Source organism: Fragaria vesca, linkage group LG3 (assembly GCF_000184155.1).
Source record: "Fragaria vesca subsp. vesca linkage group LG3, FraVesHawaii_1.0, whole genome shotgun sequence".
Lineage (NCBI taxonomy): Eukaryota > Viridiplantae > Streptophyta > Magnoliopsida > Rosales > Rosaceae > Fragaria > Fragaria vesca.
In genome coordinates, this window is record NC_020493.1 from 2,128,103 (window position 1) to 2,150,274 (window position 22,172).

Genomic DNA, 22,172 nt, shown 5'->3' on the forward strand with positions numbered 1-22,172 from the left:
TTGGTGGCCGGAGGAGGAAGTTCCGGCGACAGAGAGCTTTGGACAGTCGGGACTTTCGGGCGGCAACTCTCCCTCACAGCGGCACTAGGGGAGCTCTCACCGATCTAGGATGGGAGCTGGGTCAGAGGCCGACTGATCGGGACTGGAGCGGCGGTCAGCGGTGGCCGGACAGCGCGCGACGGACGGGCGGTTGGAAGTTTTGGCAGGGAGAGAACTCGAGGAAGAGGAGAGAAAAATATGGGTTGGACTTTTCCAACCGGTTCCACCATCCCAAAACATTTAAAACCCAACACTAAAATTAACACCCCAAAAATAATACCCTAATAAAATTTACCTTTTACTAGCTAAAATTACCATTAATTTTTATAGTCGTCACATTTTTCTCCTACGAATAACTCCACCAAAAAAGTCGTCCCCTAAAACCCCTCAATTAAACTATAAACTCATTGACAAAGACGGTAAATTTCTTATTAATACCAAGCTAGTAAATAAGGTAAAAAATTTAAGAGTCGGAATATGACAAGTGTGATCAGTCATTGCTACATACAGACTCCTTGTTGAATGCAATTAAAGATGTAGCTAGTCTTCATAACCTTCTATTCCACGCACGTCCTATAATGAACAATTATTAAATGATTGAGTAATATGGATAAGCTAGCTACTTGATAACCACTACGTCCAGCATCCCATGCAAACGTTGCTTTTAGCACGCGAACTCTACACTTTGCTTGCATACATCGCTTCCAAGTTTAGGACTCTATCTTCTATGCGAAGTCCACTCCTTGATTTCATGTGAAGTGCCTTTTCCACGCAAAGTCATACCACATGCAAACTTTGTCTAGCTCGCATGACTTTGTAGGCAGGCTAACAACCATCTAAACCCAATATTATGGGCTCGTCGATAATATGTGACGTAAACCACAAATTTGGCTCGTATTTACTCGAGACATTTACAGTCTAGTAAAAATGTTAATTTGGGTGTAAACATTTACTGTCCAGTAAAAATGTTAATTTGTTTTTTTCAAAGTTCTGGTTTTTCTTAGAACAATTTCAATTTGGTTGTGATAGCTTTAATATTCCAGATTTCTAGTTTTTGAATATTTGAATTCAAATTTGAACTTTGAACGATTCAATTCTGGTTTGGTTGCCATAAGTTCTTATTATGAACAGGTTATTTGAAATTTAGATGTTAGTAGATTATGGTTATAATATTAACAGTCGTGAACAAGTTGTTCAATTTTGATGTTTTGATATAAAGATGAATACTGAAAGGGTTAAGTTTTATAATTATTCAAGTTTGTTGATAAAGCCCATTATAAAACGGTTTTAAACTGAAACTGACCCCGGTCGAACTGAAAATTCGGTGACCTGATTTATTCGGTCCATACAAAAAAAAAAAAACAGTTGTCGGCCTAAGAAAACGTCAACCTGATCAATCCGGATCGAATCCGGTTTTGGCCCAAAATCGACCAGGACCAACCCACGCCCAGCCCTAATGACTACAACAGTCACATACATTGTCAATTGCTAGTAAAATTAATTTTCCTCTTCAGAAAACAAACTCAATAGAGAAATCAATCATATAAGTAAGTTTAGCAAACGTGAATAAAAATTTGGGACACACATCGATTTGCCCTTAATATTGTGACTTAATTTCATGGAGAAGCTCATGGGTGAAATTTTATTTGGGGAGGGTTTGTAAATGCAACTCTAGGAGGATATGAGTTTATTTTTTATTTTTTTGGGACAGAGGATCAGCCAAAACGGCTCACCCTCTAATGAATTTTATTCCAAAGAAAAAAAAAACACAATAGCAAGGAGATCGAGGACATAAAACCAAGCTCCTCATGAACAAATTCAATCTAAACTGCATAAGGATATGAATTATAATCATCAAAATTGATAGACACAAGTTCAATCTTTACCCCTTGCCTGTTCAATATTGTCACCAAATCAACCTGAACTTGTGTTCCAGTATATGCTACCATTGTTACTTTCTTCAGCTTTGGTATGTTAAACGCAACTTCATTCAACAACTCCTCTGGTAAATTCTCCTAAATATCATCAGCAAATCGAAGTTTAGATATGCTGCTTCATAAAATGAAAAGAATAATAGACATACATAAGAGTACTCACATCTTCTTTTATCTTGTCAGTGTAATCAAGAACCATTGTCTGAACATTGGGACAAAGTGCAAGCAGTGCAGCCATGCCAACAAGATCATATTGAGTATAACCAGTACGTAACTCTAAATGGTTGAGATTGTTGAGCTCAAAATCTTTAGGGAAAGGATCCTTTGATATCAGAAACTGAAACCATATGCAGTTAGTAATAAGGTGCCATCAGAAACCAGTGATCAAATACACAAACCAAATTGCAGGTTAAGAGAAAAAAAAATGATCAAGCATAAGCCAGAACATTACCTTGTACCACCAATTTTGCACAATAAGCTTCTCAACATGAGACGCTTGCTCCAGTAACCTAGCAATCTTACTCCACAAATCAAAGTACTAAACAGTCAAGCAAGAAAAATCAACACGAAACTCAACCAGGGCCGGTGCTTCGTGAAGCACAAACTGAGCAGAATTACAGTCACTAAAACTCAAAGAACAAAGATTTGGGCAGTCAATCTCAATGCTCTTCTTAGCTTCACTATCATAATCATACCCAAGAGCTATATCATAATCATACCCAAGAGCTAACTTCTTAATCCTACTGCTACGTATAACCAAATTCTTCAACCTCAAACAGCTCCGGAGCTCCAACTGCTCGAGATTCAGACACTCCAAAATCAAATCCCAGACCATCTGATCCGTCAGATCAACTCGTTCAAAATAAATTGATCTCATTGAGCAGAGATTCATGGTGGATATGTTGGATTTCAATAAGAGAAAGCAATTCGTAAGCCTTAATACTTCTACACGTCCACTTCTCAGCAACGAGAAATCAAATTCATAATAGCAGCTGTCTCGATGACCGTGGTAACTTTCGTTGATGAACAAGTCGATGTGGAGCTGACGCGCCTTGAGGCGTGTCAAGGCGCAGTGGATCCACGTGTGGACCTTGATGCCGTAGCCTTTTTCGAAGATGAAGGAGAGGCGGAAGGTGTGGATGTGGGAGTCTGGGCGGAGAATGAGAGTGTGATCGACGAAGTCGGCGAAGAATTGGGCTTGATTCGTGTCGGAATACAAGCCGGCGGCGAGAGGGAAGAGCTCGTCGGAGAAGTTCAAGGAGGGAACGAGGGACCAGAGGAGTCGCCATTTACGGGAGACGAGAGAGGTGGTGACGGCGTCGAGGGTGGGGAAGAAGGAGAGGATGTGGAGGAGGATCTCGTCGGGGAGGTCGTTGAGGCTCCGGTTTGGGCAGCGGAGGCGTTTGGCGTAGAGGAAGAGGACTTGACTGCTCGTCTCTCCTGCCATGGCTTTGGAGAGAGAGAGAGAGAATAAGGACATAAGAACTTGCCTAACCAACCTAGGATTTGGATTTCATGGTTCATAAAAAAAAACCTTGGATTTCATGGAGACAAAGACGCGCGCTACTGCCAATTTCAATTAAACTTACGAAAATATCCTTTAATGGTTTCATCCTTACAAAAATAACCTGTACATCTGATCGAGGTTGACAACGTGGAGGCGTGACGGTTGGAGCTGTCACGGGAGGAAGGGAGAGGTGGGTCGGGTCAGTCTCGGCGAGAGCGAGTTGTTTTTGAACGAGACAACAAAAAAATAGAAGAAAAAATATATACTGTGGGCTAGGCGGATAAGAGGTGTGGCTAGGCGGTCACCAGATGGGCTGGGCCTAGCGGGTTGAGGGTCCATCATTTAACCTGTATTATTATTTTCTTTTAGAAGATAATAACCCTCTATAGTAGGGAAAATGCATGTACTCGGCTTAGGGTTTCCGATGGCGAAAAGAAAAGAAAGGAAAATGTCATCAACTTCACTCGTATACTCAGAAGCAGCAGAAGCCGTAGCCAATATGGAAGAGCTCCTGACGCAGATCCTTGAGTCGGTGCCATTACGATCTCTTGCTCGTTTCAAGTGCGTCTCCAAGCATTGGCAATCTCTCATCAACAACCTCCGCACCCTCAGAAACCCCAGGAAGAAACCCCAGGAAGTTGGCTTTCGTCTCAAGAAAAACCGATTCCAGGTCCTTCAAGAGCATCCCTCTGGATCATCGTAAAATCGCATCCGGTTGGAATCCGTTCAAAACTTTTAACGATTCCTTGAGCAACTCTTCCTGCAGGTTGTTGAAGATTAACGATCGCTTCCGAGACGATGACGTCCCTAGGTTGAAGATTATCCAGTCCTGCAATGGCCTCTTTCTCTGCCGTGTTCCTGAAGGCAGAAGCAGAAAAGTAAACGGTTACATGGTAATAAGAAGTCAACATCGTGGCGTATATGTTGTCAATCCCACGACCAAACAATTATTGCGTCTTTGTTCTCCGACCTCTTGGTTTAGCACTTGGGAAAGTTATTCTTTGGCTTTTGAACCTTCCAAATCTCCACATTACACGTCAGTCTGCGTGACCGCGCACCATGAAAGTTCTTCAAGTCCCGGAAAAGTACATATATATTCGTCTAAGACTCGAAAGTGGAAACATGTTACTGATATGCCTTCCTCCCCGAGTTACGGGGAGGAGCCTGTATACTGCAACGACGCAGTTCATTGGATAAGAGACACAACAAGATTATCATTCTGCAACAAAACTGGTAACTTCTTTAGGGAAGAATCAGATGTTTTGCACTACTTTGACATTGGTGAAGAAAGTTTTCGAGTCGGGGCTGCTACTCCTCCTGTTCCCATGGTTGTGAAAAACATTCAGGTGAAGGAGTGTCGTGATGGCGGAAAGAGTCCCATTGAGTTTCCGAGAATGTTTCATAGATACTTTGGGGAATGCAGTGGCCGTTTGTACTTGATTGAGATTTATAGTCATTGTAAAACTCAGTTTGATGTGGTGGAGATGGAGAAGGACTACTCTGGTTGGTTTGTCAAGTATCATGTTGATCTCAATCCGATGGCTCTTCCCCAACGTGATTTGGATCCTTTTGTTATATTGTGCCTTTCTTGTGAGACTGAGAGGGGAAAGGATGATGAAGTCGGGGATTCTTCGACTATTCTGCTGTTGCATATGCCCGGTAAGGTCATATCTTATGATCTCAGGAATAAGAACTTCATGACATCTTCTGAGGTAGCTATAGAGGATACTAAAATGTATCATGAATTTGATAATTATCCCTACATGGAGACTTTGGCTTGTGTTTGAGGGTTTCTCTATATTTATATTTTTGGGTGCTGTTGGCATGTACCTTTTGATAATTGATTTGTATCAAGAAATTCGTACAATTAATGGAAGTATTTGTTTCATATTATTTGTGATACTCATAATCACATATGTGCACAAGAACTTTAACCAATGATTTTAACATAGATTAGATTCTGTAAGTTCTCATGTCTCAATCAGTTGAAGTTAATGTTTTTGGATTAAAGCATGCAACTTTCATAGGATAGATTAAGGTACTTGACCTATTGAGCATGATGAGTAGAGCCAGCTTGCCCAGCTACAAATGAGCCATCCTCTCTTCTGATAACTCCATCAATACCCCCAATATTTTGAGAGGGCAAGTAAGCTCCATCAACACTGTTTTTGAGCTTGTTTATTGAGGTAGCAGAATCCAATACTGTACACTTTTGAACCTGTGTTTGCTGAGCTTTAAGAAACTCACTATGCCAATTTAGAGTGCCAACCATCATTGCATGTGCATTCTGAGATGTACCATCCCAAAGCTTGCTGTTTCTATCCTTCCAAAGTTCCCAGACTAACGTACATCAGTAACTTTTTTCCAATTTTCTTTGTTTGATATCAAGAAAGTTCATTCTTTCATTCAGAAAACAATATTAAAAAAGGAGAATGACATGTATATGATAAAAGATAAAAGATAATCCAATCAGAGAAGAAATGTATATCCATAGCAATCACATATCATGAACTAGTAAGAAATGAGGCAACCTGTTTCCCATCAAAAGCTCAGAGTCTTTACTACTATATTATGGAGAAGAAGATCCTGTCACTTCACATTGGCAAGGCTTTCTACGTAGAACTACCGGAGGATATTGGTGGCAAGAGTTCCCCTCGATTTTGAAAGGAAAAAGGGTAATCTTCCAAAGCGCAGCTCCTTGCTTCTTCAACATAGTAACAAAGGTATGTTCATCTTCTGATCCGAAAAATTTCAGCATCTTAACTTCTTTGAGTCTTGGTATATTCAAATTAACTGGTATATTTGAGATCTCTTCTGGTAAACTCTCCTGGAAAAGAGAAGATCAAAGTTTAGATTGCAGCTCCACAACAATACTAAGAACAACAACCAACCTTAGTCATATCAAAACATCTACAATTATTGTATTATGTATGTCATAGAGCTCACATCTTCCTCTATCTTGTGAAGGTAATCAAGAATCATTGTCTCGAGATTGGGGCAAAGTGCAAGCAGTGCCGCCATCCCAATAAGATCATATTGAGTATACCCTGTTCGTAGCTCTAATAGCCTTACATTCTGGAGCTTGAAACTTTTCGGGAAAGGATTCTCTGATATCACAAACTGATAATTTATGCATATAAATCATTAGTGTAATATTACAAGGAGTTAGATAAAATAATGGGACTAAAAATCTGAGGTCAAACAACAGCAAACAGATTCATCTTGAAATGATTAAACACGAAAGACCCTCTAGTTGTTTCAAAGCAGCACCAAACAGGTTAAACCTGCAAATTGGGCACTTGAAAAGTTGCCAAAGTTGTATTGCCAAAGTCTTTTGTTAGTAACCAAAGCCTACACAACTCCATAGCCTCAGCACATTATACGTACCTCAAATTTTGACACAACAAGTAGATGCAAAACGAGAATGTAAATAGCCGAAAATCGCAAAGCAAGAAACTTACCTTAAGCCACCAATTCTCCACATTAAGGCTCTTCACATGAGGAGCTTGCTCCAGTAGCTTCACCATCTTGGTCCACAAACAGTAGTACTGCTCCATGTGAACAATGCCAATATGGAACTCAACTAAACACGATGCATTCTTAAGCCGAAACTGCGTAAAACTACAGCAATCAAATTTCAAAAACCAAAGATTCCGGCAATCAATCTCCACCGTGTTCCTTTCATCACAATCGTAGAAGTACCCGAGCGCAAGCCTCTTGAGCTTTTGGCTACATATCTTCAAATTCTCCATTCCATGACAGTCGTGAATTTCCAGGTCTTCCAGGTTGGGACACCCCGAAATCAAATCCCTAACCATCTCATCCGTCATCTCAATCCGTTCCAGATGTACGGTCCTAATTGAGACGAGGTTCATGTCCGCCGGCAGCCAGATGTAGCAGCGAGTGAGGCTCAGAACTTCCACGCGCGAGTCTCTCAGCACGGCGAAAGGGAACTCGTACATCTCATCGAGGCTGACTTCGTTCTGGTACTCTTTGTCGATGTAGAGGTCGAGGTGGAGTTCTCGCGCGTGGAAGCGCGTGACGGCACAGCGGAGCCAGGAGTCGACGTGGGAGCTGTAGCGGTAGTAGTAGAGGAAGGAGAGGCGGAAGGTTTGTATCGGGGAGATGGAGCGTAGAAGGAGAGCGCGGTCGACCAAGGAAGCGAAGAGGCGGGTCGGGTCGGGCACGGCGGAGGGGAAGAGGTCGTAGGAGAAGTCGAGGGAGGGAACGCGGGACCAGAGGGATCGAAATTGGCGGGAAACGAGAGAGGTTTGGACGGCGTACAAGGTCGGGAGGAAGGAGAGGATGTGGATCAGGATTTCTTCCGGGAGATCGGTTAGGGCTCCATTGGTGGTTTGGTTGCTCGTCGTTTCGGCCATGATTGATTTCGTGGAGATTGCTTGGCATTTTAGAAGATCTTATAATTATTCGAACTTCGGTATTGATAATTTTTTAAAATTTTTATTTTAAATCGTTTTCAAAAATGTTGCCGCACATCGGCACATGCCTTTATAGTCTTCAAATGTTAGAATGCCGGTTCTCAAAACCTTAACAGCCAACCGCGTTCTCTCTCTCTCCCTCTCAGCTCAACGTGCTCTTCTCTCCCTGTATGATCTTGCTCATCCTGCTACGCTGCCATGCTTGCATGGGGTACTGGCCTCGTTGACGTTCGGCAAAGCGTAGTCAGACAGTGTCACGCCCTAAATCCGATGTTGGTGGTTTCCAAACACCTGACGCGAATTTTGAGGCGTGAGTGAGAAAAGTAAAAGAAAATAACATAAATTGAAACAAAATCTATCTCATTCTAATCTTTTGTAATTCTTAACGACTCTCTTTACCTCGTACGCACATGATCAATAATATATAAGGATGAGGAGCTTTCACTCAGTAAAAGTATTCTTAGCTATATAACACAAACAAGTTATCAATCATTGTTATATATATAACAACAATTCAAATCAAGTATTGACACGAACTTCCATCATTACTATGAGTTGGCGGGCATAACGGGTTGGGGGATCCATCATTACTTTGTTTTGTTTGAGACGAGAACCCTTATATATTACATGTACAATGAGTTAAACAGAAGCAGAGGCTTGATTTTCGATGGCGACAAGGAAAGAAAGAAGAACGTCATCACATTCGCTCGTATACTCAGCAGAAGCTGTAGCCGATATCGAAGAGCTCCTGACGCTGATCCTTGAGTTGGTGCCGTTACAATCTCTTGCTCGTTTCAAGCGCGTCTCCAAGCATTGGCACTCTCTCATCTCCAACCTCCACACCATCAAATACCCTAAGATGTTGGCTTTCGTCTCAAGCGAAACCGATTCCATGTGCTTCAAGAGCATCCCTTCTCGATCACCTTGAAATCCCATACGGTTGGAATCCGTTCAAAATTGTTAACGATTCCTTCGGAGACGGCTCCTGGTTGGAGATGACGTTTACATGGTGAAAATTTGGAGGTACAACTAGAACCCCCTTATCAAATCTTCCTTAGCAACAGCCGTAAACAAAAATGAAAATTCTCAACTAGCTATGACTACTATCCAATGGTGATAAAAGAGTCATACGTATCAACGTATGAATTTCACTGAGCAAGAGATATCATCCATGTTTCGATAATATGTCTATAACAGTCATATACATTGTCATTTCTGGTAAGATTAACAGAAAGCAAACCCACAAAAGAAATCAAACTTCTATGTTGCAAGACGTCAATAAAAAGTTTGGGACACATCGATTCGCCCCTAATACTGTGTCTATAACTTAATTTCATAGAGAAGCTCATGGGAGAAATTCTATCTGGGGAGGGTTTGTAAATTCAACTCCAGGAGGATACGAGTTATTATCATCAAAATTGACTGGCACAAGTTCAATCTTTACCCCTTGCCTTTTCAAAATTGTCACCAAATTAACTTGAACTTGTGTTCCAGTATATGCTATGATTGTAACTTTCTTCAGCTTTGGCATGTTGAACATAACTTCATTCAATAACTCCTCTAGTAAATTCTCCTAAATATCAGCAGATCAAAGTTTAGATATATATGCTGCTGTATAGCATGATCAAATTAAAACAATAATAAACATTATATAGGGGTACTCACATCTTCTTTTACCTTGTGAGTCTTGTCAGTGTAGTCAAGAACCATTGTCTGGACATTGGGACAAAGTGCAAGCAGTGCAGCCATGCCAACAAGACCATATCGAGTATAACCAGTTCGAAGCTCTAAATAATTGAGATTGTTGAGCGTAAAATCTTTTGGGAAAGGATCCTTTGATATCAGAAACTGAGACCATATGCAGTTGGTAATAAGGTGCCATCAGAAAGCAGTGATCAAAGACACAAACCAAACAGGTTAACGAGTCATCTAATACAATGTGATTAAATTACAAAGTCATTTAAAACACATTCATCAAACCTAGATAAAAGGCAATAGATCGAGGTGATCGAATGTCAAATCCAACAATGAGGATATATACTACTAAATTCTCTGAAGTCATCCCTTCGATCGAATACCTATCCGTATGCGAAATGAAACCAGATAGTATAACACTATAACGTACTATTCAGTACAGATTTGTATGAATATAAGTAACTTATAACAGACTGTCGTATGTACACTAAAGTAAATCAGCTAGCTTAACCAAATCAAAACATAAGAGAAAAAAATGATCAAGCCAGAACATTACCTTGTACCACCAGTTTTGCACAATAAGCTTCTCAACATGAGGCGCTTGCTCCAGTAGCCTCACAATCTTACTCCACAAATCAAAGTACTTAACAGTGAAGCGAGTAAAAACAACACGAAACTCAACCAGGGCCGGCGCTTCATTAAGGACAAACTGAGCAGAACTACAGTTACTAAAACTCAACGAACAAAGATTTGGGCACTCAATCTCAATGCTCTCCTTAGATTCAGAGCCATAATCATACCCAAGAGCTAGCTTCTTAATCCTACTGCTACTTATAACCAAATTCTTCAACCTCACACAGCTCCGGAGCTCCAACTGCTCGAGATTCGGACACCCGGAAATCAAATCCCGGACCATCTGATCCGTCAGATCAACTCGTTCAAAATAGATTGATCGCATTGAGCAGAGATTCATGGTGGACATGTTGGTCTTCAATGAGAGAAAGCAATTGGTAAGCCTTAATACTTCTACACGTCCATATCTCAGCAACGAGAAATCAAACTCATAATACCAGCTATGTCGACCGTGGTAGCTTTCGTTGATGAACAAGTCGATGAGGAGCTCACGCGCCTTGAGGCGTGTCACGGCGCAGCGGATCCAAGAGTTGACATGGAGTTCGTAGCCGTCTTCGAAGATGAAGGAGAGGCGGAAGGTGTGGATGTGGGAGTCGGGGCGGAGAATGAGAGTGCGATTAACGAAGTCGGCGAAAAACTCGACCTGAGTCGTGTCAGGATACGAGTCGCCGGCGAGAGGGAAGAGCTCGTAGGAGAAGTTCAAGGATGGAACGAGGGACCAGAGGAGTCGCCATTTTCGGGAGGTGAGGGAGGTGGTGATGGCGTCGACGGTGGGGAAGAAGGAGAGGATGTGGAGGAGGATCTCGTCCGGGAGGTCGTTGAGGCTTCTGCGGAGGCGTTTGGCGTGGAGGAGGAGGACTTGACTGCTCGTCTCTCCCGCCATGGCTTTGGAGAGAGAGAGTTTCTTTCGTCGAGTATCGTCTCCTAATAAGAATAAAAACTTGTCTAACCAACCTAGGATTTCATGGAGATAAAGACGCGGCTATTGTGCCATATTCAATGCAACTTACGAAAGTACCCTTCATAGTTTCCATCCTTTCTCTCTCAGGCATAGAGTTTTCTCATCTTCTTCCTATCCTCGTTTAACTCTAACCCTACAATCTGAGCTTCAAAGTTCCCCACATCCTCCGATAGTTATATAAGAAGCTCAGATTGATGGGAACTCTGAGCTCCACATTATAGAACTACCGGAGGAATGTCCGAGTTCCTCACAATTAATGAAAATCTGATGGAAAAAGGGTAATCTTCTGTAAGCAATGGCGGAGCCAATGTAACACCAGTGGGGGCAAAGGGCCCCCAGTAAAATATTGGAATCTGCTGTAATACCTTCTCTGTGCCCCCAGTAAAATATTGGAACATGTCTATACATGATGGCCTATATTATAAGGACTTGGTTCCTGCATACAATTAAAAAGCTAAACGTTGATCCTCACCACTTGTTACTCTTCTTATCTTCATAACATGATCATATATATGATATATATCTCATTAGCTCAACAAATACAATTCTCTATCCTCTCCTTCTGCTCAATGTATATCTTTCTTTCCGAAATTCTATGCATTTTCCTATATTCATGTAAAATTTAGTTTTTTATTTTTTAATGACTAAAGACTAGATCGATCTTGTGTTTGATCTTACACATAGATCATGGATACAAGTACGTCTTCTATTTTGAATAATTTTTCTTCTATTTTTACCCTAATATTCTTTAGGTTTATAACTTTTCCATACCTTCTCATAAGTTTTTTTTAGAAAAGTGTTTTTTTTTTTTATCGAGTGAACAAATTGCAGAAGTAGATGGCATTTATACATATAAGAGCCTAGCTAAGATATAGATGAATGGGAAAGAAAGATTAATGTGAGACCATGAGAGAGTAAGTGAAACTTTTTTTTGCCCCCATTCATATATATTCCTGCCTCCGCCACTGTCTGTAAGGCCTCCTTGCTTTTCAACATAATCAGAAAGTTTAGATTGCAGCGCTGCAGAACAATAATAAGAGCAACAAACCTAAGTCATATAAGAAACATATAGTCCTTGTAACTATGTATGTCATACAGCTCACATCTTCCTCTATCTTCTGAAGGTAAACATTGTCTGAAGTTTGGGACAAAGTTCAGGTACGGTACTGCCGCGAAAGGGAGTATAGTCGAGTAAGGAGAGGCGGGTCGGGCTCGGCGAAACGGATTTGAATGGGACAAGAAAAATAGAAGAAAAAATAAATAGTGCGGGCCAGGGGGACAAGAGATGTGACTAGGCGGTCTCCGGCTGGGCTGGGCCTAACGGGCTGGGGGATCCAACTATTTTACCCTACATTATTATTCTTTTATTTGAGGAGAACCCTTGCATGTAGTTGAACGAAAGCCACAGCGCAATTGAAAACCCTAAATAAAAGGAAGAAAAATGTCGAAGTGCTCAGAAGCAGCAGAGGCCGTAGCCAATATCGAAGAGCTCCTCACGCAGATCCTTGAGTCAGTGCCATTACAATCTCTTACGCGTTTCAAGTGCGTCTCCAAGCATTGGCAATCTCTCATCTCCAACCTCCGCACCCTCAAATATCCTAAGATAACGTCTTTCGTCTCAAGCAAAACCGAAGCCGGGTCCTTCAAGAGCATTCCTATTGATCACCGTGAAATCCCATCGGGTTGGAATCCGTTCAAAACTTTTAACGATTCCTTCACCGATGGCTCCTGGTTGAAGATTATCCAGTCCTGCAATGGCCTCTTTCTATGCTGCGTTTCCCCCAGCATAGTAAGAAGAGAAAAGGATTTGATTGTAAGAAGACCAAATCGTGGCGTTACTGGCGTATTTGTTGTTAATCCCGCAACCAAAAGGTTCTTGGCTCTTTCTTCACCGACGTCATCTTCGTTTAACAGTTGGGAACGTTATGCTTTGGCTTTTGAACCTTCCAAATCTCCTCATTACACCTTGGTCTGTGTGACTACGCTCAATGGAACTCTCCACCAAAAAATACATATATATTCGTCTAAGACTCAAGAGTGGAAACATGTTGCTGATTTGCTTTCTTCCGAGCTGCGCTACTTTCGTTCTGATGAGAGAAGCAGGGAAGGCTCTGTGTACAGCAACGGCGCAGTTCATTGGATAAGAGATATAAATAGAGCAGGATTCCCTAAAAATAGATTATTTTTCTGCAAGAAAGCTGGTAACTTCTCTAGATTAAAATCTGATGTATTGCACTACTTTGACATAGGTGAAGAAAATTTTCTAGTCGTGGCTGCTACTCCTCCAGTTCCTACGGTTGTCAAGAACATACCGTTGAAGGAGTGTCGTAATCGTGGCCTCAAGACTCCCATTGTGTGGCCGATATTGGTTCATAGATACTTTGGGGATTGCGGTGGCCGTTTGTACTTGATTGAGGTTTATAGCCATTGTAACACTCAGTTTGATGTGATGGAGATGGGGAAGGACTACTCTGGTTGGTTTATCAAGTATCATGTTGATCTAAATCCGACGGCTCTTCCTCAATGTAATTTGGATCCGTTTGTTATATTGTGCCTTTCTCGTGAGAGGGAAGAAGAGTTCGGGGATCCTTCAACTACTATGATGTTGCATATGCCCGGTAAGGTCATATCTTATAATCTTAGGGATAAGAACTTCAAGACATCTTCTGTGTTAACCATAGAGGATACTAAAATGTATAAAGTCGGTTATTATCCCTATATGGAGACTCTGGCTTGTGTTTGAGGGTCTCTATATATATATTTCTATTTTTGGTGCTGTTGGCATGTACCTTTTGATTTGTATCAAGAATTTCTTACAATTATTGATGGAAGTATTTGTTTCCACTTATTTGTGTTACTCATAATAACTTTAACAAATGATGTTAACATAGATTAGATTCTGAAAGTTCTCATGTCTCGATCAGTTGAACTTAATGTTTTTGAATTAAAGCAGGTAACTTTCATTGGACAGATTAAGCTACTTGACCTATTCAGACCAAAAACCAAAAAAGGGTATTGAGCGCGCACGATGAGCAGAGCCAGCTATACATATGAGCCATCCTCTCTTCTCATAACTCCATCTTCAACAAGGAGAATAACATGTATATCATAAAAGATTTTACCACTTTAAAAGATTAAATAGTCAGAGTAGAATTGTATCTCCATATCAATCACATATCTTGAATTAGTTAGAAATGTGGCAACCGATTTCCCATCTAAAGCTCAAAGTCTATACTACTATATTATGGAGAAGAAGATCCTGTTACTTCACATTCGCGAGGCTTTCTACATTCTACATAGAACTACCGGAGGATATTGGTGGCATGAGTTCCCATCGATTTTGAAAGGAAAAAGGGTAATCTTTTGCAAGACAACTCCATGCTTTTTCAATAAAGTCACAAACTTATTTTCATCTTCTGATCCAAAAAATTTCAGCATCTTAACTTCCTTGAGTCTTGGTATGTTCAAATTAACTGGTTTATTTGAGATCTCTTCTGGTAAACTCTCCTGGAAATGATAAGATCAAAGTTTATATCAGATCAGGAAAAACAAAAGGAATGATCATTATAGGCTTGCTGCAAGCATGTATGTCAAAATACTCACATCGACTTCTATCTTGAGAAGGTAATCAAGAATCAATGTCTCAAGATTGGGACAAAGTTCAAGTAGTGCAGCCATGCCAACCAGATCATGTTGAGTATACCCAGTCCGTAGCTCTAAGAGACTGAGGTTGCGGATCATAAAAGTTTTTGGGAAAGAATCCTGTGATGTCAGCAACTGACAATATGCATAGGAAGCAAACAGTGAAGTATTACAAGAGGTTCCTATCCAAAAAATAAAAAAATAAAAAAAATAAAAACAATTCAAGAAGTTCAATAATATAGTATGTCATTAGAAACCAGTGGTTAAACATAAGTTAAATTTGAAACTTTCTCAGGTTGTTTCAAGATACTACTCAATAAACAACCTGAACTATGGATTAAACTGTTCTTAGCTAATAGGTTGAGACGGTAATTCATATAAATTTTGGAGTAAGGTTCTCCTAAAAGTCTAAAACACATCAGCTCCACACATAACAAACATAAACGTTTAAAGCATCAATGCATGATGATTTAAGTCATAAAGTCACTTAAATGCAAATTATCAAGAGAAACCAAAACAAGAAAGTAAATTGTACAGTAAAAGCTTGAATTGGGATACTAGTAATTGAGGATGACAACCACATGAACTGAAGAAGATTATTCACTGGTAGCTCTAAGAAGATGAGACTAGTAAAATGCAACTGGAGAAGAGAGTGAGGATATAATAAAAGAGCAGCTTATAAATAACAAGATATACTTGATTAAGGATACTAATTCTACTGATCTACTAGATGAGGGAACAACCAACCAACAAATAACACATTCCAAGCTCAAAGAGAGAGCAATGTGGAATACAAAACTTGTTAGGAAAGGATGCTCTGATGATAGAAGCTAATTAGCTAAGGAATAAACAAAAATATTATAAGCAATTAAAACCAGTCATCAAGATCTAGAAGAAACAAAAATATCATATTTAAAAGATCTCCTAGTTTAATGGGTAGCAATCACCTTTTAAAACAGATTAACAATTTTTGATTGCAATGCTACAATGCAATGCCATAAAGACAGCATTCTTCAAACAATGTCCTTCAGATACAACATCTTAATCAAACATTCTGAATGAGAACTAATTAATAATTTCAGGATATCACATTAGAAGTAATAAGGCAGTAAGGCACTATAATCAAAAGTACTTTTAGACAAATCGCGTTGTCTCGAGATATCAACCCATGAGCACTATGCTAGATGCAGAAAGATAAATGACTGTATAGTGGAAGTAATAAGCAATAGATCACAGTAGAGTCCTTTTCAAAATTGACACACACACATCACAAAAATGTAACTAAATCATATCATTCAGAAAGTTTATAGCAATGAAATGACCCCGACTCTGGTCAGAGACATGCACGTTAGAGAACTAGAGTCTGCAAACAACCAGGTTCTTTTTATTTACTATCCAGTCCCCCAGCAACTTGTTTCAATTCATGAATGTTTTATGAGTACTAAGCAAGGACCATTTCTTCAGATCAGAACTAATTATTCTCTCTCTTTCAATTTTTAGGAGATACAGTCTCTTTCATTATTTCACAGCTAGACTCCCTAAGTATGAAGAACAAATTTAGCTTTGTACATTGCCCCATACATCTCAAATTCTCAAAACATTTCAGCATACAAATAAACATATAAATGCAAACAGCCCAAAATACACCAAAACGGAAACAGTAACACATTACTTGAATCAAGCAAAAGCCAGAAAATTACCTTGAAACACCAATTTTGCAGATTAAGACGCTTCACATTCGGCACCGATCCAAGCAGCTTCACAGTCCTACTCCACAAATCATAGTATCTAGACACGTGGTGCACGATACTAAGATTAAACTCAACCAGGGACGAAGCATTCTTCAGTCGAAAATGAGTGAAGCTAACGTTATCAAAGCTTAGCGAAACAAGGTTGGGGCAATCAATCTCAAGACTATTCTTATCATCACAGTCATAAAAATACCCAAACTTGAGCTTCTTAAGACTTGTGCTACATATCCTCATGTTCTGCTCCACCAATCCATTTTGAAGCTCCAAATCCTCAAGATTGGGGCAGCCTTTTATCAAAAGCTCCCACATCTGGTCCGTCAAACTCACGTCCTCAAGAAACATGGACCTCACCGAGCCCAGGCACATGCTCGCCGGCAAAGCAAGATCAACGTTGGTGAGCCTCAGACTCTCAACACAGCTCTCTCTTAGCACAGAGAAACGGAATTCGTACAGGTCACGCGGGGCGGAGTCTCCTTGGCTGCGGCGATGATACTGTCTCTGGACGAAGAAGTCGAGGTGGAGCTCACGCGCCTGGAAGCGCGTGAGGGCGCAGCGGATCCAGGAGTCGACGTGGGAGGTGTAGTAGTGGTAGAAGATGAAGGAGAGGCGGAAGGTTTTGATGGGAGAGTGGGGGCGGAGGATGAGAGCGCGGTCGACGAGCTCGGCGAAGCGGTGGCTGGTGACGGGGAGGGGCTCGGCGTCATTGTTGACCGGGAAGAGGTCGTAGGGGAAGTCGAGGCAGGGGAGACGGGACCAGAGGGGTCGCCATTGGCGGGAGACGAGAGAGGTGCGGATGGCTTCTAAGGTTGGGATCAGGGTGAGGATGTGGATCAGGATTTCGGCTGGGAGGTCGTTTAGGTTTCGATTAGGGTTTGGATTTGGGGCTTCAATTTCAGTAGTGCCTGCTTCCATGGCTTCTGGAAATGGCCAAGCATGTCAGTACACTCTTTTATTAGTTTTATAGGCTTATGCATTTTTGAACGTTCGGTCTTGCATTTTAGAGTATTTTGCACATTTAGTCCGTATAGTCAGAATATTAGCAATTTAAACCTTTATTCTTTTCTCTTTTTTGGGGGAAAAATCACCAAATTTAAACCTTAAATAGTAAGGTTTGCCGATACATAGAAATCGAGTTTGATGCTTCTGTTACTTAAACTTATACGGATTACTCAAATATTATAAGGTGTCTTCTTCCTTATAGCAAGTTGCTAAACTAAATTTTGATGGTTTAGTTATCTACAATAAGAATGCAGTTGCTTAGTGTTTTTTTTTGCTACTTCAACTTACTCGGATTACTCAAATGTTATATGGTGTGTTCCTCCTCATAATAAGTTGCTAAGTTGAATTTTGATGGTTCAATTATCTGCAATAAGACCATAGTTGCAAGTTGAGATCATGAGGGTTCACCCATCATTGTTAGAACATTTTTGTAGTATTGTTCCAGTTGGAGAATGCAGTGAAATTCAAGATGACCTCTACCATGCTCTTTGTAATAGTTGCTGTCAATTTGTGTTGAAGAAGATGCACGCTAATCATAGATTCAATTAATCGTAGTTGTCTCCTCGGTTTTGGAGGATTCGATTTTTGATATATTCAGATATTAGCGTTTGAGATAACTTTCAAGTATGTTCTCAAAGCTAACTTTATTGCAGATGCGATTATGAATTTAGAGCACGGCTTTTGTACCCTAATTACTTGGATGAAAAAGTTGTCCATGGTTGCTCTAGATGTTTTTAATTTTGATGAGTTTATTTTCTGTTATAATAGATGTTTTAAGTCGTAATTGGTGTTAACAAAAAATTCGAGTAAAAAATCTGTTAATTATCAGAACTTAGAGGGCTTCTCTGCAAGACGACGTAAAATACCGCCACGTGTCTGATGAGTAGCAACATCCACAGATTAGTTTCAGCAAAAACCTCCCATATCCGATTCACCTGGATTTGTTGGCTATGGATCATCACATAGAGGTTTTCCTGAAGCGCCTCTCCTACATCGCCCTGGTCATCGGGACCTTCACCTTCATCCTCCTCCTCCTCGAAACCCCCGACACCTGCGTCGCACCCGATTCCCCCCCAAAGCCCCATCTCCGCTTCCCCCGCCACTCCTGCGACCACCGCCCCCGCCAGCACCTCCCCCTCCACAAGAAAAACAAGCGCCTCTGGTCCTCCTCCACGTGGCGCAATCAGGTCCGTTCCTTCTCCCTCTTCTTCCACTCCCTCCACCAAATCGGCCTCCTCCATAACCACTCCCAGGCCCTCTGCGTCTCCGCCGGCGCCGGCCACGAGGTCATGGCACTCTCCCAACTCGGCGTCGCTGACGTCACCGGCCTCGAGCTTCTCGAATCGCCGCCGCTCGTCAGCCGCGCCGATCCTCACAACCTGCCGTTCTTCGACGACGTGTTTGATTTCGCGTTCAGTGCTAGGTTGGAGCAGGCGCTGTTCCCGTCGAGGTTCGCGGCGGAGATGGAGAGGACGGTGAGGCCCGGCGGGGTCTGCGCGGTGGCGGTGGAGGAGTGTGGGGATGGGGAGGTGAAGGAGATTGCGGGGCTGTTTCGGAATTCCAGGTTTCTTGGCGCCATGAATGTAACTTTGACTGGATTGAGAATGACAAGGATTATAATGAGAGTTAAGCATTCACCTTGAAAAATTTTGGTAAATCTCTCTTCTTCTTGTTTCGAAATTGCTTAAATTTGATTTGGTTAGTTTTCGGTATTTTTGTGTGTAATTATGGTGACAATGCATAGTTTTGGATATAGTGGTTGAATAGGTTTAGAGTAAGTTTAGAATTGTTGTAAAAGAGCATGAATTTGTACTCATTTGTAATCTTTCTTTTGTTATCGAAATGGAAAAAGAATTGAACTTCAGACCTGTTCTTCACAGTTATTGTCATGGAGCAAACACTAGATTCTGTAGCTGTAAGCGTTGAAAGTTTGGGATATGCAACTTGCTATAACTAGCTTCAACTTTACAAAATATGAATGGCTGAATGTGATGGAACATGGATGATAAGATTTTTGTTGGGGGTTTGAATATAGTTTGTTGAGACAAATTGCATATAGACTGGTTTCTACTTTCTACCACTCTTTAACTGGTTCTAGGTAATCTGTGTGTAGCATTGGATTTGAGAATTTGATGATAGTTTAGGAATTAATCTATAGATCTTAAATCCAGATTGTGTCCGAGACTTGCAGGATTAGTTCAATACTAGATTGTGTCCAAGACTTGTAGGATAGTTCAATATTGTGCTGGAGAAACTGATGGACAGATATCAAGATTTGCTTCCTTCTAAACCTTACTTACCTAAGCTCGTACATGCCTATTGTAAAATGACCAAGTGAAGTGAAGAGTTCGTGCTTTAATCAAATTTGAGTCTGTTCTTGTCATGCATGAGTTTCTACTTTCTAGTGCCATTCATTTACCATAGGAGCATGCACCAAACCACATTTACAGAGTTTAAATTGCGCTAGTTTTTAAGAGCTTAATGCCATTGTCAACTTACAGGCTTCAACTAGATTTCATACTAATTAACATGCTCGACATCTAACACTATAGAGCTAGAATACATTATACTCTTTACTCCATCTGTTCTTGAATTCAAAATAATTAGAGTTTTTCTAGGTTTTATTTTCTTTCAAGTATACCAGGGATCTTGTTCAATCTGGATATCAACTAATTCTTTCCATACGTAACTTGGATTTCCTTGCTTTCCTATGTACACTTAAATTGAAACAGAGGATTTGAAAAATTATGTCGGCTATTATGTATATATTGACGTATTCATATCAAAAATACTTGTCTTCTGCTCTCTGGTGATTTAACTATTTGGGGTGAGACCTGAATCAGTTTCAATGGAGAGAAAGAGTGAGAAAAGCAAGGGTGATTATGACTGGGAGGACCGAATCACTGTGTTGCCTGACGACCTTCTCTCTATGATAGTCCATCCGTGACCTATTAAGGAAGCAGCAGCCGCTGCCATTCTCTCTAAGCGATGGAAATCTACAACCAATCTCAACTTTTTTGGTGAAGGTTATCACAGGTACCTTCAACTGTGACGTCGACCGGAAAATCATCAAACTAGCGAGAGATATGTCAACTCGGTAAATCGTGCGGTTGAGCAACATAGTAATCCAACCATCAAACGATTCAGGGCTTGCTGTATTGTAGATCTTGGGTTTGAAATAGACATTTTGAATTTGATTCAATTTGTTATGAATAAGAAAGTTGAAATACTTGAATTGGAGTTTTATTCTGGCTATACAGGTGATCAGTGTTATCCTATGCATCCTTTTTAATTCCCAAAGAACTATTAAGTCATCAATCTTGTGAGGGTATTGGATTCAAGTTCCTCAAAGTTCTCCATTTTCGATGTGTATGTTGAGATATTAATCCCACATCGGAAAGATGAGACTTTGCCTGTAGTTTATAAGGGTTTGGGTCATTTCACCTATAGCTAATTGGTTTGAACCTCAAACTACTTTATCAGGTGTTGATGTCACTGGAGAAGTCCTTGAGTACTTCATGTCGAACTGTGCTGCTCTCGAACGATTAACTGTGAATGCTGCCCACAATTTGGTGTCATGACTCATACTTGAATTTGTAGTCATTTGAATACTTGAATTTGTACTTCAACAGTTGAATACTTGAATTTGTATGACTCATGACTCATGAGTGCAGTGTGCTCAAATTATCTAGAGATTTGGTTAGAGACATGGTTTTCCTTTATGTAATTTTGCTTCTAATACTGTAATATTATTTCTGGCCATGGAAGGGATTCCGACTCAATTACTTGCATCACAAGCTTTCCCAATATCTTTGTGTTCTAGTTTTATTAGGATTCTTAATTAATTAGCAAATCACATATACATCCTCCAAAAAGATTTGAAACACAAATAAATCCATTTGTGTTGTTGTTAAACAACTAAGGACAGTTTTTAACAATTAAGGACAATCTTTTTCTGCATGCCATGTGTTATGTTTTGATTTACCAAACTAACCCTATACTAATTAAATATGCTTTTAGAAGAGAAAAGTCTCTCATTTTAAGATTTTTCAGTAAATGGTACAGTAGCAGGTTTTCAATAACTTAGTGTAGTAGCAGTTAATTCCAGTAAAAGTAGTAGCAGAGATTAACATTCTAGTAAAAAGTAGTAGCAGAGGTTAACATCTCAGTAGAAGTAGTAGCAGGTTTTCAGTGGCTTAGCTAATGTAGTAGCATGTTTTGCTGGAAAGCTACAATTCTAACAGATGTAGTAGCAGAGTTTTAATGGTTCAGTTAGTGTAGTAGCAGCTTCAGTAAGTGCAGTAGCAGATTTTCAATGGCACAGCTAATGTAGTAGCATGTTTTGCTGGAAAGCTACAATTCTAACAGATGTAGTAGCAAGGTTTAAATGGTTCAACTAGTGTAGTAGCAGCTTCAGTAAGTGCAGTAGCAGGTTTTCAGTGACTCAGCTAATATAGTCGCATGTTTTGCTACTACATGGACGTCTAATCTTCATGCTACTACATTGTGTGGTCGTCCAATCTTCCGGCTACTACACTGTCTGGTCATCCAATCTTCCTGCTACTATACTGT

General features: G+C 40.5%; 6 protein-coding genes across 6 annotated transcripts; 3 read left to right on the plus strand and 3 right to left on the minus strand.

Annotated features, from left to right (window-relative positions):
* Window positions 1-3,904: 3,904 nt before the first annotated feature.
* Window positions 3,905-5,267, plus strand: LOC101307678 (F-box protein At5g07610-like). Its single transcript, XM_004295323.1, has 2 exons — window positions 3,905-4,179; window positions 4,247-5,267. Exons 1-2 carry the CDS (start codon window positions 3,905-3,907, stop codon window positions 5,265-5,267), a joined length of 1,296 nt encoding a protein of 431 aa, XP_004295371.1.
* A 260-nt stretch (window positions 5,268-5,527) lies between these two features.
* On the minus strand, window positions 5,528-7,859 carry LOC101307973 (F-box/FBD/LRR-repeat protein At3g52680-like). Its single transcript, XM_004295324.1, has 4 exons — window positions 6,942-7,859; window positions 6,427-6,600; window positions 6,107-6,307; window positions 5,528-5,803 (listed from the first exon to the last, which is right to left on the minus strand). The coding sequence occupies exons 1-4, from the start codon at window positions 7,857-7,859 to the stop codon at window positions 5,528-5,530; spliced, it is 1,569 nt and encodes a 522-aa protein (XP_004295372.1).
* Window positions 7,860-9,264: 1,405 nt separating this feature from the next.
* Window positions 9,265-11,130, minus strand: LOC101308269 (F-box/LRR-repeat protein At3g26922-like). Its single transcript, XM_004295325.1, has 3 exons — window positions 10,171-11,130; window positions 9,597-9,767; window positions 9,265-9,492 (listed from the first exon to the last, which is right to left on the minus strand). The coding sequence occupies exons 1-3, from the start codon at window positions 11,128-11,130 to the stop codon at window positions 9,265-9,267; spliced, it is 1,359 nt and encodes a 452-aa protein (XP_004295373.1).
* A 1,519-nt stretch (window positions 11,131-12,649) lies between these two features.
* On the plus strand, window positions 12,650-13,951 carry LOC101308557 (F-box protein At5g07610-like). Its single transcript, XM_004295326.1, has one exon. It carries the CDS (start codon window positions 12,650-12,652, stop codon window positions 13,949-13,951), a length of 1,302 nt encoding a protein of 433 aa, XP_004295374.1.
* Window positions 13,952-14,442: 491 nt separating this feature from the next.
* LOC101300033 (putative F-box protein At3g58860-like) lies at window positions 14,443-17,680 on the minus strand. The gene is made up of 3 exons (XM_004293434.1): window positions 16,551-17,680; window positions 14,812-14,985; window positions 14,443-14,715 (listed from the first exon to the last, which is right to left on the minus strand). Exons 1-3 carry the CDS (start codon window positions 17,511-17,513, stop codon window positions 14,494-14,496), a joined length of 1,359 nt encoding a protein of 452 aa, XP_004293482.1. The 5' UTR covers window positions 17,514-17,680; the 3' UTR covers window positions 14,443-14,493.
* An 870-nt stretch (window positions 17,681-18,550) lies between these two features.
* On the plus strand, window positions 18,551-19,463 carry LOC101302530. The gene has a single exon (XM_004293443.1). The coding sequence runs from the start codon at window positions 18,551-18,553 to the stop codon at window positions 19,241-19,243; it is 693 nt and encodes a 230-aa protein (XP_004293491.1). The 3' UTR covers window positions 19,244-19,463.
* The last annotated feature ends 2,709 nt before the right edge of the window (window positions 19,464-22,172 follow it).

Coding starts and splice junctions, on each gene's coding strand:
- LOC101307678 (XM_004295323.1), top strand. CDS start 3,905: ATGGCGAAAAGAAAAGAAAGGAAAATGTCATCAACTTCACTCGTATAC. Junction 4,180..4,246: donor GAGCATCCCTCTGGATCATC/GTAAAATCGCAT, acceptor CTCTTCCTGCAG/GTTGTTGAAGATTAACGATC.
- LOC101307973 (XM_004295324.1), bottom strand. CDS start 7,859: ATGGCCGAAACGACGAGCAACCAAACCACCAATGGAGCCCTAACCGAT. Junction 6,601..6,941: donor TGGAGAATTGGTGGCTTAAG/GTAAGTTTCTTG, acceptor ATAAATTATCAG/TTTGTGATATCAGAGAATCC. Junction 6,308..6,426: donor TTCACAAGATAGAGGAAGAT/GTGAGCTCTATG, acceptor TCTCTTTTCCAG/GAGAGTTTACCAGAAGAGAT.
- LOC101308269 (XM_004295325.1), bottom strand. CDS start 11,130: ATGGCGGGAGAGACGAGCAGTCAAGTCCTCCTCCTCCACGCCAAACGC. Junction 9,768..10,170: donor TGCAAAACTGGTGGTACAAG/GTAATGTTCTGG, acceptor ATATGGTCTCAG/TTTCTGATATCAAAGGATCC. Junction 9,493..9,596: donor ACACTGACAAGACTCACAAG/GTAAAAGAAGAT, acceptor GCTGATATTTAG/GAGAATTTACTAGAGGAGTT.
- LOC101308557 (XM_004295326.1), top strand. CDS start 12,650: ATGTCGAAGTGCTCAGAAGCAGCAGAGGCCGTAGCCAATATCGAAGAG.
- LOC101300033 (XM_004293434.1), bottom strand. CDS start 17,513: ATGGAAGCAGGCACTACTGAAATTGAAGCCCCAAATCCAAACCCTAAT. Junction 14,986..16,550: donor TGCAAAATTGGTGTTTCAAG/GTAATTTTCTGG, acceptor GCATATTGTCAG/TTGCTGACATCACAGGATTC. Junction 14,716..14,811: donor TTCTCAAGATAGAAGTCGAT/GTGAGTATTTTG, acceptor TATCATTTCCAG/GAGAGTTTACCAGAAGAGAT.
- LOC101302530 (XM_004293443.1), top strand. CDS start 18,551: ATGGATCATCACATAGAGGTTTTCCTGAAGCGCCTCTCCTACATCGCC.